This window comes from Rhipicephalus sanguineus, chromosome 1 (genome assembly GCF_013339695.2).
Source record: "Rhipicephalus sanguineus isolate Rsan-2018 chromosome 1, BIME_Rsan_1.4, whole genome shotgun sequence".
Taxonomy (NCBI): domain Eukaryota; kingdom Metazoa; phylum Arthropoda; class Arachnida; order Ixodida; family Ixodidae; genus Rhipicephalus; species Rhipicephalus sanguineus.
In genome coordinates, this window is record NC_051176.1 from 336890485 (window position 1) to 336906497 (window position 16013).

The window sequence follows — 16013 nt, forward strand, 5'->3', positions numbered from 1 at the left end:
CACGCTCGATGAGGCAAATTAGTGTGGCCTATCCTGCGAAGAAAACTGTGTCTATATGCTCCTTCCAGTCTCAACCTGCGAATTAATGCTTCTATGCGCCATGGAAAACCTGCTGCTACGTAGAGTTACCGCTCTACGTAATTTCACATATAGTACTGACTGTTTTGATTTAGGGCGGTCGAACTACTTCTCCAAAGGAGAGTAAGCAGACACTTGGATTATAATATTCCGGACATCCGAAGTGCTATTGCACAATTATTTCCATCGAAGATTCTAGCTCTTATTGATGGCATGAAACGTTCTGCATTGTTCAAGTGCCCCTACATCGCCTGCATCATGCCCACTCCGGGTAATACTGATGTAGACCTCGCAGAAATGCAATGATGTATATATATATATATATATATATATATATATATATATATATATATATATATATATATATATATATAATATATATATATATATATATATATATATATATATATATATATATATATATATGGTTTATTGTCGGTCAAGGCATAGAGTTTCCTAAAATTAACTAGAGGGGACTCTGGCGCTGCGATCGTTCAGCTACCATGGGAATGATGGGTAGTACACAAATTTGCCTAGTCTTCGTGCTTGCGGCTTCAAACGTACTTGTGGCTTTGTTTATTGTGTGTTTTGGCTTTTGTTTCGGATAAAAGAATAGACCGTTGTGAACTTCGTGACCAGGTTTGAATCGCTGAGCCTAAAGAAGTTAAAGTGGCGAAGTGAAACTGCTGACTTTTGCTGAACTTCGTTTTGCGACAAAGCGGATGCAGCCGACGCGGAGCCAAACGGAGCCGAAAGTACGAAGTTTAGACAAATTTGTGTACTACCCATCATTCCCATGCTGGCTGAAGCGTCATGCGTTGCAGCTCCCATAGACACTAGCGCCAGAGTTCCCTCTAGTAAGTATTGTAGGAAACTCTATGGGTCAAGGAAGGAAAGCAGCAGAGACGAGAAAAGGCAGGGATGTTAACCAGTTTGGAATAACCGGTCTGCTACTCTACACTGGGAAAAATTATGGGGCAGTTTAAGATTTAGAGGTATACAGAAAGAGACAGGGAGCACACACAATGTCACAGTCCGTCAGTCTGGTGCGGTATGCGACATTACTCTTAGTTTACAGCCGTTCGTGCAAGTCTATTGTCCTTAAAAAGTTTTAACACTGCCTCCTCGATGACTTATCAGGATGACACTCCATAATGGCTGCTACCGACATCGGTCTGTGGTCAAGTCGAGCTAGAGCGTTTGCGAGCGATCGTCTTTACTCAGCGTAGCGAGGACGGTCGCAGAAGATGTGCTGTGAGGTCTGCTCGCTGCCACAGTCGTCACAAAGCGCGTTGTCGGCCATGTGAAAAAAAAATTACTTCGCGAAAGTCACTCAGCCATACCAGAGCGGCGAAAATACTATATGCCGTGAGCTGGCTTCGCAATCAGTCTGAATTCGTAACGACGACTGGGAGGCGCGGCAAGCTGTTTGGCCTTTCGCACTAATACGCTGGCGGCAGGCCAGGAATTGACGAGGAAACCTTCTGACAGCCCTTTGAAGCCCCTTGTTAAACATTTGCAGAGGAATATGGTTCTGGTAGGACGAAAGTAAGGTACGACTGCTTTACGCCGGACATTGGTGTACACAACGCGCGTGTAGGTGCGTCTCGAGGAAGAGCGAACTTCGTTTTTAAGATTTAAATCTTACTCGAGCTGTAGCCTTCCTTCCTTTTTCGCAACCACGCTCGAGAAACTGGGGAGATTACCGAAGGCTGTCTTGCTATGTATTGTTCATTTAATTTCGATATGATGTAAGAGGGCAAAAAAAGACATCGTGTACGGTGGTAAGACTGCCGGGCTTCGAGTGTGCCTGTCAACGTGAACTCATCACCCAAAGTGCCGCGACGGCGAGCACTTGGTCCAAGGACAACGCAATTTCGCTCACGCTGTAGTTGTGACGCAAGGTGTGCTCCTGCTGCGGCAAACACGTTTCTCGTGTCAGGTGACTCGAAGTAGAGTATTTTGCGAGCCTCTCGTACGACTACTGAGTAAGCTTGCAATGCCATCTTCACGAATGCCTTTCTCCTATTCTAGGACAGCGACAAGCAGACTTGCGTGCTTCGTTTCCATTTTATCACTAGGCTGAACCTCTTCTTAACATTTACTTCACTGCCCCGTGCACACTTCCGATACTTCTCTCTCTCTCTTATCTCCTTAAGGACGCTAGAAGCTTGTCTCCTGGGTCTACTTCCGTACTTCGACAACTCGCTCGCAAATATCAGGGACAGTTTGCTTCGCTACGTTATCTTTTCATTCTGACGGCATGGAGTTCAAGGTCACTTTTGGGTGATAGAGATAACTGGGCTCAGCGTGCACATAAATTTCATTGCGATACAGCTGTGTGCACGCCATGCAGTACACATCGTGAACACGTGGAGAAGACACACTCTTGCCATAAACATCAAATGGAGGAAACTTTTTTTTTTGCGCAATGATTAAAAGAAATGGAATAGGATGATCAAATCATAGGGCTTAATACTCGAAAGCAGCACAGATGCTGTGAAAGGCGGTATGATTGGTGACTTAAATTAATGCTGACCACCAGTCATTTTTTTTTTTCACTGTGCACTTAAATTTATGTAAGCGAGCGATTATACACTCCAGCCCAATGGAAATGTGGCCACTGCGGCCAGGAATTGAACCGGCGACGTCGTGCTTCACATTTTTTATAGTCACTGTGTCACCGCGGAGCATAGGATGAAATAAATCACACACACACACACACACACACACACACACACACACACACACACACACACACACACACACACACACACACACACACACACACACACACACACACACACACACACACACGCACACACAAACGCACGTGCGCGCGCAGAAACATGAATCTCGCATAACTTCTACACATACATGACGCCGACACTGAATGCATTCGCCATATTTTAATTATATGTGCTGTTCCATAATCAAGTCTTCTCGCTGGTGCTCAACGTAATGCCTTCCACAATGCCGCTGGTTTTGTTTTCAGCGGCAGTATTTGATCAACTATACTATAAAGAAATAGCGGGATGATGTGAGCGAAGTGGGCATCAGAGGTTTGTCTCTTAGCATCTATGTATGGATCTTCTATATCTTATCCTTACGAGCGGACATAATGTCTCATTTTAGTCACGGTGAAGAACAAAAATTAAGAAAAACGCCAGGACTGCGCTGAACACGCAGCACAGTCACCGCGAAAGATGAAGGAGCGGCCCTTCCAGAGCCCGTTGAAAACTCCCTTGGGACAACTAATACGCAAGTAAACTTGCAAGGTACCCACTATGCCATAAATTATCACAATTTTTGCGAAGTAGGGAAGCATTCACTACGCCATTATTCATGATTCTGCGGAGAAGCTAGGTATCCGCTACACATCTGGAAGGCATTATGTGCACTTTTTTGATGCTGTGGCTGATGACCATGAAGAATTATGGCCGATCCCCCGCGGTGGGCTGCGCCAGGTTACTAAGGAACAACCAACCAACCAACCCTTTGTAATGACGTTTAAAAAGCTGAAAGGGGTGGCTCCGGCGTTTATCACTGGGTTTGTCACGGATCCGTTCTACTCTGTGAAGGTGAATGACCAGCGAAGCTGTGTAGCCCACAGCACAGAGGTGACACTGAATTTCGATGAAAAGTACAGAAAGGCACAGAAAGCCCCTTAAAATCAAGCTTATTTTTCCTTAAAGCTTTACATTTGAGCAGCACGCATCTTTTTGCCACGTTATCCGTTTCGCGACACCTTAGTGGACCAGTGGTGAGTAGTGGGGTTTGCCAAATTTTTGTGGCACGTACGTTTTTGCCCGCGGACACTTCTTCATTTTTAGTGGAGAAGCTATGGGTGGCGGGGCTTGTTGAATTTCTGCGGGACATACCGGCGCTAGGGACATCCTGCCTGCGGACATCCGTTTCGCAAGATGGCAAAGGCCACAGGGGCCCTGGACTGAGGGCCCCACCTTCGCCGGGAGACTTCCTTTGTATTAATAAAGTTTTTCATTCATTCATTCATTCATTCATTCATTCATTCATTCATTCATTCATTCATTCATTCATTCATTCATTCGCCTCGGCATATATACAGCTTCGCTGTAGAAGAATACAGCCAAAGGTAGAACAACTCTTTAGTGGGCAACCTTGTGCCGATAAACACGAGCCGGCGGGCTCCTGGAGCGGTCTTGTCCTTATGGCATACTTGGTCAAGCTGGTGATCTTGATCCCGGTGTGGCCTTCGCAGGACCTTGGTGTGCATCCTGACGGCCATAGCGCTAGCCTCGACTACAGTGGACTTGGTGAAAAGAGCCATGCGGAAGCCTGAAAAGAAAGAGGCAGAAGCCGAGTGTGAGTATAATGCAGCCTGCTTATTGTTCGGAATCGGTGTAAAAAGAAACAAAGAAAGGATTTGTTGCCCGTCTTGGTACCTCGAAGGCGGCTTCACGGTTAGTACCGCGATGCTGGTGTGTTGTTAAAAGCGTTAGTGTGATGGAAATTCGGACAAGGCAAAAGTCCAAGGGATTATCGAGGCGGGAAGTTACGTAAAAATCGGCGAACAAGGAGCTTCGCCAGAACATCCCTTTAAAAGGATGTATGGGCGAGTTGGCGAAGCCTCATATTTAAAGCAGGGTAAAAGACGGAAGCACAACACAACGAAGACCACAGGACAAGGCACTCCAGCGCTTTGTCCTGTGGTCTTCGTTGTGTTGTGCTTCCATCTTTTACCCTGCTTTAAATATGAACATCACTTGTTCGCCCATTTCTCGCCGCTTCGTGTGACAGAGCAATTCACACTAACGTGTCAATCGGAGAATCCCATAAAAATGGCGATGCACGTTAAGGAAGAAAAGCTTCCGATACTTTAGTAGATAGTATTAGCTAGTCGTTGTTCTGTGGTAGTAGTAGTTCTAGGTGATCTTTAAAGAATGAAAGAAAAAAAAAGCGCGTATTTCAAACGTTATCGTTCGGAGATTCTCTATTCGCCGTTGGTCTGGATGCTGCAGCCCACAGCTTTACAGCACTGAAATTGTGTCTTCCAAACCATTCTAGCCAAGGAGGCCAGCGGCTGGGAAAAATGTATATTTGCCAACGAGAAGCGTAGTAAATACAGCACCAGACCTCAGGAGGTGCTTCGTTGATGACCATAAGCATGCACATACGGGGGGGGGGGGGGGAGGCAGGAGAGCGTACCCCCCCCCCCCCCCCAGCGCCAGCGCTGCGTCAACAATCGTGACCGAAACAACCAACATAGTCTCATTCAATCAGTTTCATTTGTGTCCTATAGTTGCCTTTCTATCGTTTTTATGTTCCACAATTAGTTTTTTCTAGGGCGAGTTGGCGCTAACTGAAGGACATGATGTTGTAGGGCAAAACTCGAATATAAAGACTACGAGGCCTATACTTTACTACTTCTTTTTGCCTCTTAGTGTTTCTTTTCGAGTTAGCGCTACAGTATATCATGGCCTTCTTTCGCTCCAAGACGGTATATTTGAAATAAAAGATACCGTATATGAAATGAAGATGTTGGTTCGATATATTAGTCGCGAAGTGAACACGGGACGGAAAGGGAGACACACACAGGGCGCCTTTTCCGTCCGTGTCCACTTCGCGCCTAATATATCGAATCATGCAATAGCAACACGCCCAGTTGATCACCCTCACATCGAAGATATTGGGCACCGATCTATTCCTTGAAGAAGAAGTGATCCGAAATGGCCCGGCGTAAAACGAGCTCAGAAGAAGAAGAGGAGCTGGAGCACTTTTCAAGGCCTTCAATAGATGCCAAGAACAAGAAAACGCTCCCGACAGTCCAGAATAGTGCGCCTCTGGCAGTAAGGATTACTCGCTCTTCAAGTCTATCATGCCCATTACGCCCATGCGCCGAAGGACGGCACCGACGGAAGCACAAGGATGATGTTAATTTTATCGCAAAATATTACTATACCGTATACATTCGAATCGTTTTAGACTTCTTTTGCGAGCTAATTCAAGCTCACATGAAATGTTCCAATCTATAAGAGGCAAATGCAAATTTACTCCTGAACACCGACGATAGTGGGCCATATAGATTTTAGCCGCAATATAGATTTAAAATATTTGGGGGAGAGGAACAGACTGGCAAAAAATTGTTGGAGCAGGCCCGACTATATTGTTAGTAGCAAAAAATTGCGTTTTTCTCAGTTTCAGTTGAAGTGAACTTGCCTCTCTTTGAAAAAAAAAAAATAAACGAAAAAAAACGCCGCACATTATACTGTCGTGATGATGACGTAGAGTGCGCGTATAGTGTAACCGTCTATCACGAAGTAAGTTTTAGAATACTGCCATCACAGCACACCTTTATACAACAAACGGCCTGGAACAGATCTGAAACTGAAACTTATTTTGTGTCGCAGAACAAGCATATTCGCGCCGTTCAATTCAATCGGAAAATTACCTGAGCGAACGAGGGCCCTACTTAAGTTGCCAAACACCCCTAATATTCTTTACTAAACTTGATCAAGCTATTGCCCTCACGTGTAATTAAGCAACGACGCTTATACACGACCGGTGGCAGACAGAGAACGAAAGAAAACCAGAAGGTGATGTTGTCGACCCCGAAAATCGTCTTGTTGGCTACCCTGTTTGGTGGGTAGCAAATAGAAAGATCGGAAACAGAAGAAGGGGTGATTATGAGTGCCTACCGGCGAGAATGGTTCTGAAATGGAATTGTATTTCTTCGTACTTCGTCTTCGCGCGCCGTTCCCTTTATAAGTTCTTAATTTCGTCACTCCATCTAACTCGCGGCCTTCTTCGACGGCGTTTCCCTATGTTAAAACTGGCATTGCGCAGTGATTGTATAACCTTCGTTTTAAGGACAGCGGCAGACTGCCCGTCATTACTTGAGAGTGTCTGCCGTGTGAGCTCCAGCCCATCCTTATTCGTCGGTGAATTTTCGTTTCGTCAGTAGGCTCTTCTGTTAGTAAGTGGCTAAGATATACATATTCTTTTACCGACTCCAGTGGTTTGTTTCCATCGTGAACTCATTCTCTTTCGCCTGGCTATTGAGCATTAACTTTGCCTTCAGCATATTCATTTTTAGCCCTACTTTTATGCTTTCTCGGTTTACTTTCTCGGCTTTATCTGAAGGGCTTTAACGCCTAATTTAGGTCAGAACATTGTCGAAAAGGGACTTTTTGCCAAATAGGGAAGTGATCTTGAGGAAAGGTGCTTGGTTTCATAGCGGAACATTATTTTTCGCATATACTATAGCAACGGTAACAAATAAACGTCACATGGTCCCTTATGCTTTCGCCTAAGATGATTCAAATGCGAAATCCGTCTTATTCTTCTTTACAGTCGACTGTATACTGCCGGAATCTTCATATCGTGACCTGTCAGTCATTTTCATCATACACTATAATAAATGTTGGTGTTCACGTCCCAAAACCATGGTATTTTCTTTTCTTTTTTTCGTGCCGTAACACAACTGTCGACTTCGCGCGAGATTCAAAAAGATAGAGGCCATGCGGTGGAAGACACGCGAACTAAACGCTGATGTCCGTGAAAACTGGATCTGTCACGCCACGGCCTGCCTTTTGTCCCCGGATTTCCGGGGGTAAAGGCGTGATGCAAACAGTCCATCGAACACGCCTCCTTCGAAAATGCTAGACCCACGGCCGGGATCAAACACATGACCTTCGAGTCAGCAGCCGAGCACCGTAACCTCTGTGCGACCGCGACGAACATCAGCGATTCTGTAAAAAAAAAAAAAAAGGAAGGTTAAAAATTGGGGGACGCTTAAGCTTCGCCTTTAAGAGTTGAACGCGATAGCAATGTCCTGCCCCTAGTGCGCACTTCGAACACCACGAGTGTTTAACAGAATGCGCGCAATAAGGTGTGTGCCTTATGTAATGGGTAGCACGCTTTAAACCAGGAGCAATTATGCACGAGAACCTTTTTCGAAGCTGCGATGCACCCACTACGTGGTCTTAAGGGAATACGCGCAGTAATGTGTGTGCCTTTTGCAATGGGTGGCTGTCTTTAAACCACCAAGTCGTTATGATATTGATGTGGTGTGACGCCCGATGGCAATGTACGCTTGTACCACGCAATATTACTGCCATATTACATCTCGTACTGTGACACCGGTATACAGGATGCGTATTTTAGGGGCGAAGCTCCTTAAGGCGGCACCCGTTCGTCCCTCGTAGTCATAGTCGTAGTGCGTAACCAGTCTTACGCTTTGACCTCCAAGGTGGTGCCGGTGGGAGATTTTTCCTGCGCGTTGTTGAACAATAAAAAATTCGCAGCGGTAGCTAAAAGCCGACTTCTTCTGTCTCTCATTCCCATTAGCAGCTATTCTTTACCTCCAAGGTAGTGCCTGGTGAGATTTCTCCTGTGCGTGATTAAACAATAAAAATTTTGTTCAAAACGCCATTGATTGATGAAATAAACCAACGAAAGACGCCAGATGTTTTGTAAAAGCAAAACGGAAGAACGCCAGATGTTTCTAAAGCAAAACGAAAAGACGCCAGCTGCTTAACGAAAGACGCCAGATGTTTTCTAAAGCAATGGTTTTCTAAACAATGAAAATTCACAGCGTACATGTAAAATTAAAGTGAGCTGCAAGTCGTCATAACTCATCGAACCTTTAGTATAAACGCGCCCGATCTCACGTCGGTGATGATGTACTGGGCAGAATTCACGGAAGATTCACGGTTTACCGATGAACCTCCGCAGCTTCGCCCACTCATCATCATTCACTCCGTGGATATGCTGTGATTTTTTTGGGATGCATGAAAGTTACTTTCAGTGCAGCTCCAAGCAGAGGCGTGGGTGTGTGGTAGAACACCTGCTTGACACGCAGACGGCCTGGGTTCGATTCTCACTCGGACCAAACATTTTTATTATTTATTTTATTTGCAGCTTTTTCGATTTTTCGGTCACGGACAAGATGATGATTTTTCGCTCACAACCAACGGTGCCGACGCCGACGGCGGAATTTCTGCGATACGAGCTCTTTAACGCTATCGCGTTAATACACGCTTATGCGATTCGAACGCGGACCGCCGCGATTACGCGCGAATTGCCGGCATGGTCGCTTAACCGATTCGGCCACGGCGCACACAGGGTGCTGGCGCGATACGATGGGTGTTATCGAGATACTACGGTCAAATACGTGACTGCGTTGTAGAAAACGTCATTTTGGAACATGTTTTACTTCACGCGAAGACATAACGACAGGCGCAAGAGAAAGCTATGTCTTCGTACTACTTACATCTCCGGGCGATTTGAGGGTTGTCGTCTGTTTTTTTTTTTTCAGGCGGCCCCGTTTTTGTCCTGAAAAACAAGTCATTTCGGTAGCTTCCATAGGTTCCCATTCTTTAAACTTTAGTCGTCGTGGGAACAGAATGTGAAGCCCCGATGTTAACAGTGCTTTTGTTCAACGACGGTTCCCGAGTCGTCGTCTTGCGAGCAGATATAAACCAAGTCAGTCCAAAAATGGTCTGAATGAGCCCCAGGAATAGCGTGGCCGACTGAAATGGTCTCGTATTAAACAAACAAACAAAAAGAAAACATTTTGAACAAATGAGTGTGTTGGAAGAAGAATTATTTATTTATTTATTTATTTACAGATACTGGAATCACCATTTGGTGATTTTAGCAGGGTGGTACATCAAGTTAGTTATGAAGTACAATGACATATAGTGTATACATGTTATACAATGAATACAGGGAAAGAAATACTTCAACGGGCAAAAACATACAATAAAAAATACAAGAATACATTTAACAATCATGTACAGTAGTATGTACTACGATTTAACTGATTAGTGCACTTTCTAATTTCGATGAAAACAATGCCAATGAGGGTGCTGAAACAATTGCATTAGTTAATTTATTCCACTCGACTATGGTGCGAGGAAAGAATGAATACTTAAAGCAATTATTGCGTGTGGGAAAGGGGGTTATGGTGAGGTCATGTCTCTGCCTGGTAGAGTAGCCAGAAGAAAAAGAAAAAATATCAGCTATGTCTACTTGATAATGGCCGTTAATCAGTTGATACAAAAACTTAAGCCTTGAGTTACGGTATCTTAATGATACGGTATCTTAATGATTAGTGTTACAGTATTTTACTATATGAAATGTTTTCACAGTAAACAAGTAAGCCAACCATAGACTTATATGATGTGCAAGAGCCTATTTGTCGAGTGCACTCGTTGAGAGCTTACATCAGAAGCACAAAAATTGATTTGAAAAAGAGGTGCATTCTGCTACAGAGGTAGAGACAGACACTGAAATGCTCGCGAAATCAACGTATAATTCCACTCGTACAGAGGCACACTGCGGCACTGAAAAAAAAAATGTCGAAAACAGAGCACTTAGTTGCAGAAATCCTGATGAGGCAGAAATGGTACAACGAATTGCCGGCTCCCCTCCCGGCCCCCTTCCAGGACGAAAAGGAAAACGAAAGACAAAAACAACGGCACAGAAAACTGCTCTATAAACAGAAACACGAAGAGAGAAAAAAAAAAGAAAGAAAGGGCAAGGAGCAACCCGTGTGTACTGTTTTCAGAGCCGGGAACACACCTGATGCGCCGCCACAAACACGGAGAGAAAACACGAACGGCGCGGTACATTGTTCCGGCGAAAAAGGGGCGTGCGTGCCACAAACCGAGAGTTGGCGTGCCGGATTGCATTTCGCGGCCCGCTTTCTCGGACGGTCTCGCTCCCACGTCAGAAGCGCGTATACAGCTCGAGAAAGGGTGAACGCGGGGCGGTGTGCGGCCTGCTGCTTCGACGCCATGTGCCGTGCACGAGTCCCTTCGTACCTACAGGTACGGGGGTTCCGCCTACACGCCGCAGCGCTGGGACTGGTGCCGACTGTATCACACGACAGCGGCGGGAGAGAACCGCGCGAAAAAGAGACGAAGGCCAGCCGGGACGCGCGATGGGATTCGTGTAGAACAGGGCATCATCGACTGTCTACTTAAAGACCGCGGTGGAGTCTAAAATAGCCCAGGACCATTGGCCAAGGGCTGCCTACTGCTTTTCGCTGTTTGTTTGACTTCTTCACCCTTTCTCACCTATCTCTCCCTCACTTCACTTGGAAACCGACGCGTGTCGGTGTCAATTCGACCGGCAACAATTGCAACTGCGTGGCGAAACAAAAGGAAAAGGAAATACAAAGAAGTTGCTGTTCCTAAACCTAAACAAAAGAACAGTAGCGGCCGAATGTGTATAGGCGTACTATACAGTTCGTACGTTATTGCTGGCGGGACCGCACTTGTCGCAGCTATTATTCCAGGGGCCGTCGCGTCGTTGGCGACGATATAGTGTACTATAATGCAAAAGAAAAGTGCAGAAGAAGGAAAAAAAGAAAAAAAAAAAACAAGCCTGAGTGGTTGATTATTATGATTCGGGTCACGTAAACAAGCCGTGGGAAGGCTCTGCTCTTATTTTAGGCCGGTACCGCACAGCCGAATGTCGGCCGTGTGCGGCTGACACGCGAAAATGCTTGAAGGGGACACAAAGAATGCAAAAACAAGAGAGACAGAGAAAAAAAAAGAAGGTGCCAGCGACTACGTGTGTATACCATGCTTTGTTGGTGAGCCATGTGCAGCGAAAGAACGAGTTGCACTGCGTTCTATATTTAACGCGTCGGCCAGTGTCTCCGACGCACCGCAGCTGAAACACCGGAGAACACGACTTTTCGACGTGCCGGTATTGTGGGAAGCGCCGACGCCCTCGGCTCGAGCGCGCGCAGATTCAATGGCCTCTTCACGAGCGCTTGAACGAAAGACATATGACCTTTGCGCAAGTGTGGCTCCTCAAATAAACGGTGCCCCAATGAGAGGTCATCACAGGGAGCTCGCACCTTGTGGCATGCGCGTCCAGGAATGGCAACTGATATATTGCCCGCGATGGAAGAAGTGACCATGACAAAGATTGCAGATTAAAACACTTAGTGAACAGCACGTGGCTTCTATGTTATACACGGTTTCCATGAATCTCAGGTGTCAGCCAGAATTTATAGCCCTATTGCCGGGTGTTCGAGTTTGTGTCGATACTGTCGCTCTCTTACAAAAATGATTGCCGTTTTTCTGTGAAATTTGCGAATGTCAAATTGCGAACAGTGCCAAATTTTTGAATGGAACATGATAATCATTTTTAAAACAACCAGAAACACTTGAGCAATATACTACAGCACGATATAAGGACTCCCGAGAAATGACAAATACAGAATTGTGAAAGCCGTCCAACCCTCCACAGACACGCCGCACACAAGTACTAATGGTATTAGCGCTATCGCTATATGCGTAGTCATGATAGAGGTGGCTGAAAACGGCCCTCTGAGCAGCTCTGCTGTTTTAAGAATTATGACTCATCAGTCCACGGAGGCGAAATCTGTTTCATTGAAATCAACGTAGTGCGTGGATCACCAAATAATTTTCCATTGATGGTAGCAAAGAAACCCACCTAATTGTACAGTTTTTAAAAATTAGCCTCTGCATAACCACTGTTGACAGCGCATATCCAGACCACAGAAATTCTGTAGTATATAGACGGCAGCTGCACAAAGCGAATAGAATGTCTGCATATACTCAGGCCTCATGAAAGTCTCCTGGACCAAATTTACGGAGCAACCGCTGGACGTATACAGAAAACCTACACACTCGGTGTACAGGATACGTAGATTCGGCGGAATGGGGGCAGAGGGGACAGGAAGTGTATAGGTTGCCTGTGGCAGCTTCGCACTATCGGTGCCAAGCCTGAAGGAAGAGCGCAGCTGGGCGGCCTTCCTTGTTGCTCTTTATTTTTCTCTTTCTTGCTTCTTCTCTTTCTTTCTCTTTCTCTCTCTTTCTTTGGTACTCTCTTTCTTTCTCTTTCTGTCTTGCTCTCTGTTCCTTCTATCTCTTTTTCGTGTCTGTTTCTTTCTATGTCTATCTCTCTCTATCTCTCTATGTCTTTATTCCCTTTATTTCTCTCTATTTCTTCCCTTTCTCTCTCTTTTTCTCTCTTTCTTTCTCTATATCTTTCTCTCTTTCTATCTCTTTCTCTCTCTCTCTCTCTTTCACGTGTTTCACGTGCTCCCCTTCGCCGAGCAGAGTTTTCGTTGAACGCTCGCGCCTGCTGTACTCGGAAGTGCGGCTTGCCCAATTCCTGTGGCGCATACCCCGCTGTGGTGTTTTTGACGACGGTGCACAAGTTTCCGATAGCTTAAAAGCTTGGCTGTTAAAATTGAACTCATATTTGTAAACCTTCGTGAAACTAGAGCGATAGTTAGCACCAGGGAGACGAAACGCTCTACCGTGCGTCGGTGATGTGTGCGTGGCTATCGAGTTCGGCGAGCCTAACTGCATGGAAATCAACGGTATTTATAGCCAGTATAGGCTTCGCTGCATCTTTACAACGTGTAAGAAAGATTTTTTAGGATATCATCAACGGTCTTGTCACATTTGCCGGAAATGTTTTTTTTTTCTTCAGAAATGTGCATTAGGCTATCAACAAGGCCGGCCGTAAATGATGTAAGGGCAGGGACAATTAAAAAAGGATAGTTAGTAAAATATCTCAGTACATCGGTAATATAATAATAATAATATCTGGGCTTTAACGTCCCAAAACCACGGTATGATTATGAGGGACGCCGTAGTGGAGGGCTCCGGGAATTTCGACCACCTGGGGTTCTTTAACGTGCACCTAAATCTAAGTACACGGACCTCAGACATTTTCGCCTCCATCGAAAATGCAGCCGCCGCTGCCGGGATTCGATCCCGCGACCTTCGGGTCAGCAGTCGAGCGCCATAACCACTAGACCACCGTGGCGGGGCTCAATACATCGGTAATAAAGTACAGGAGACAATACGAGAAGCATTAAGGTGCGAGAAAACGCTAGGCAATCCGAATGTTCCAATTTATTATTATTATTATTATTACTATTATTATTATTATTATTATTATTATTATTATTATTATTATTATTATTATTATTATTATTATTATTATTAGTAGTAGTAGTAGTAGTAGTAGTAGTAGTAGTAGTAGTAGTAGTAGTAGTAGTAGTAGTAGTATTACTGTGTTGCGGGTTCAGTCAAAGCTGTCCCGGCGTTAAACCCTCCATGCCCTGTAGCGCACGAGAGCTGATTAATTGATGGATAGATAAACCGATTGCTTGCGTGCCTGGGGGATTGACGGACCGATCTATATAAGCGAAATCTTGATCGGGGCTGATTGCCTGTATCGCAAGCACCATTAACAAATTAAGTGAGACTCTGTTTACAGCGTAACTCGCTCAATGTGTTCCTGTCGTTGCTCTACCACCCGCAGCTCTCTTGTCCCGCTTCACGACGTCGTTCTCGATGGTGCGTAGCCTGCGCAGCGTCTTCCGGCCCGAGACCAGCCTGGGCCCACTGAGCGCCCTGCACGGACTCCGTTCGCTGACGCTGCTGTGGTTCATGCTGGGCCACATCTTCCTTTTCGTCAACTACCAGTTCTTCCGTGAGTGCACACGCGCGTGCCGAAGCTTGAAAATACGTGTCATTGCTGATTATGTGTACACGACATTCGAGGTGCGAAGCCAATGAGTGCAGCTGCGCCGACGGGATCGGTGTATGTGACAAGAAGTACCGAATTGGTGTTCGAGAGAACGAGAGACACACACACACGGAGACAGAGAGAGAGAAGCAACTTTAATAAAATAAGGCTTCTTGGTTATATGGATTAATGCGGCTCACCGGGCCTGGTCAAGGGTCGCCAATCCGCCTTTCTCACGATGCCCAGGCGCATGCGCCCTGCCCTAGCGGAAAAATCGCGAAACGTCCCTTCATCTCGGAGGCTTTGCTTCTGGCAATACCGGTTGTCCCGGCACCCACCGGGACAACCGGTGGGTGCCGGGACAACCCTGCCAAAACGGCAGACCATGCCAAAACGGCAAAGGGCAGCACAGGAAAATGAAAGGGGCGGATTTGGCTTCCCATGTCCAGTTTGGAGAGTCGCGCCACCCACAACCAATTTACGAGTCCTTCCTTAATGAGACGGGCTATGTCAGACGTGACAAGAGGTCATGCCCCGATTCGATCTCTCGTTCGACTTTATCTATCCTGCAGTTTTACGTTCGCCATGTTCCAGATGAGAACGTAAGTGTACCCTTTTTCAATTTCGCAGAGACGCAACACGCCACTCTTGCGAGTGCTTAAGCAAAAACACTTTTATTACACTTCAAAAACAATATAAATAGCACGTTACTAGCTGTCTCTGTTTGTCCCTCTCCACCCCCCACCCCCCTTCCCTTTCAGGGAAGCAAACATGGAAATGCGCGAGTCAGGTTTTACCTCCGTTTTTATGTTTCATTCAAGTGCCGGGGAGAGGAAAGTGAGCTCAATCATCTTGGTGCATTTCATGAAGCGCAACGCTATTGCACTATCCTTCCATAAGAAAAAAGAAAAAAAAACGACGAAGTAAAAGCGACGGTCCCCTTCGGGAAACAATGCGAAGCAGCCAGATGGGAACTGCGCTTGAGTGGTGCCGTCCGCCGGGTTGTCGCAGCAGAGAGGTCTTAACAGCGCAGGGATAACGACACCAACGAAGAGTAGCGCTAACGCGGAAATACTATAAGCCCCGAAAGGCGTATGCGGCGAGGGCCGAGTAAGAGAGAACCTTCGTCTGTAAACCTCTCTCGGCGTTTCCAGAGACGTCGCTAGAGAGTTGGTTGCTGTCGAGAGGACCAGTAATTTCTTCTCTCCCTTTGTAGCTCTTTCTTTCTTTCTTTCTTTCTTTCTTTCTTTCTTTCTTTCTTTCTTTCTTTCTTTCTTTCTTTCTTTCTTTCTTTCTTTCTTTCTTTCTTTCTTTCTTTCTTTCTTTCTTTCTTTCTTTCTTTCTTTCTCCTAGCGTCCTCACGCAGCCCACAAGGGCCTGAGAAGGCTTAAGGGCTACACTAAGCGCGCAACACCGAGAAGAGT

General features: G+C 45.8%; 1 protein-coding gene across 1 annotated transcript in view; it reads left to right on the forward strand.

Moving 5' to 3' along the window:
• Window positions 1-16013, forward strand: part of LOC119379583 (nose resistant to fluoxetine protein 6) — a 274495-nt gene that overhangs the window by 199931 nt on the left and 58551 nt on the right. The window contains exons 5-6 of the mRNA XM_037648887.2: window positions 4319-4422; window positions 14383-14553. Of these exons, the coding sequence (XP_037504815.1) occupies window positions 4319-4422; window positions 14383-14553 (275 nt within the window). The remainder of the gene's footprint in view (window positions 1-4318; window positions 4423-14382; window positions 14554-16013) is intronic.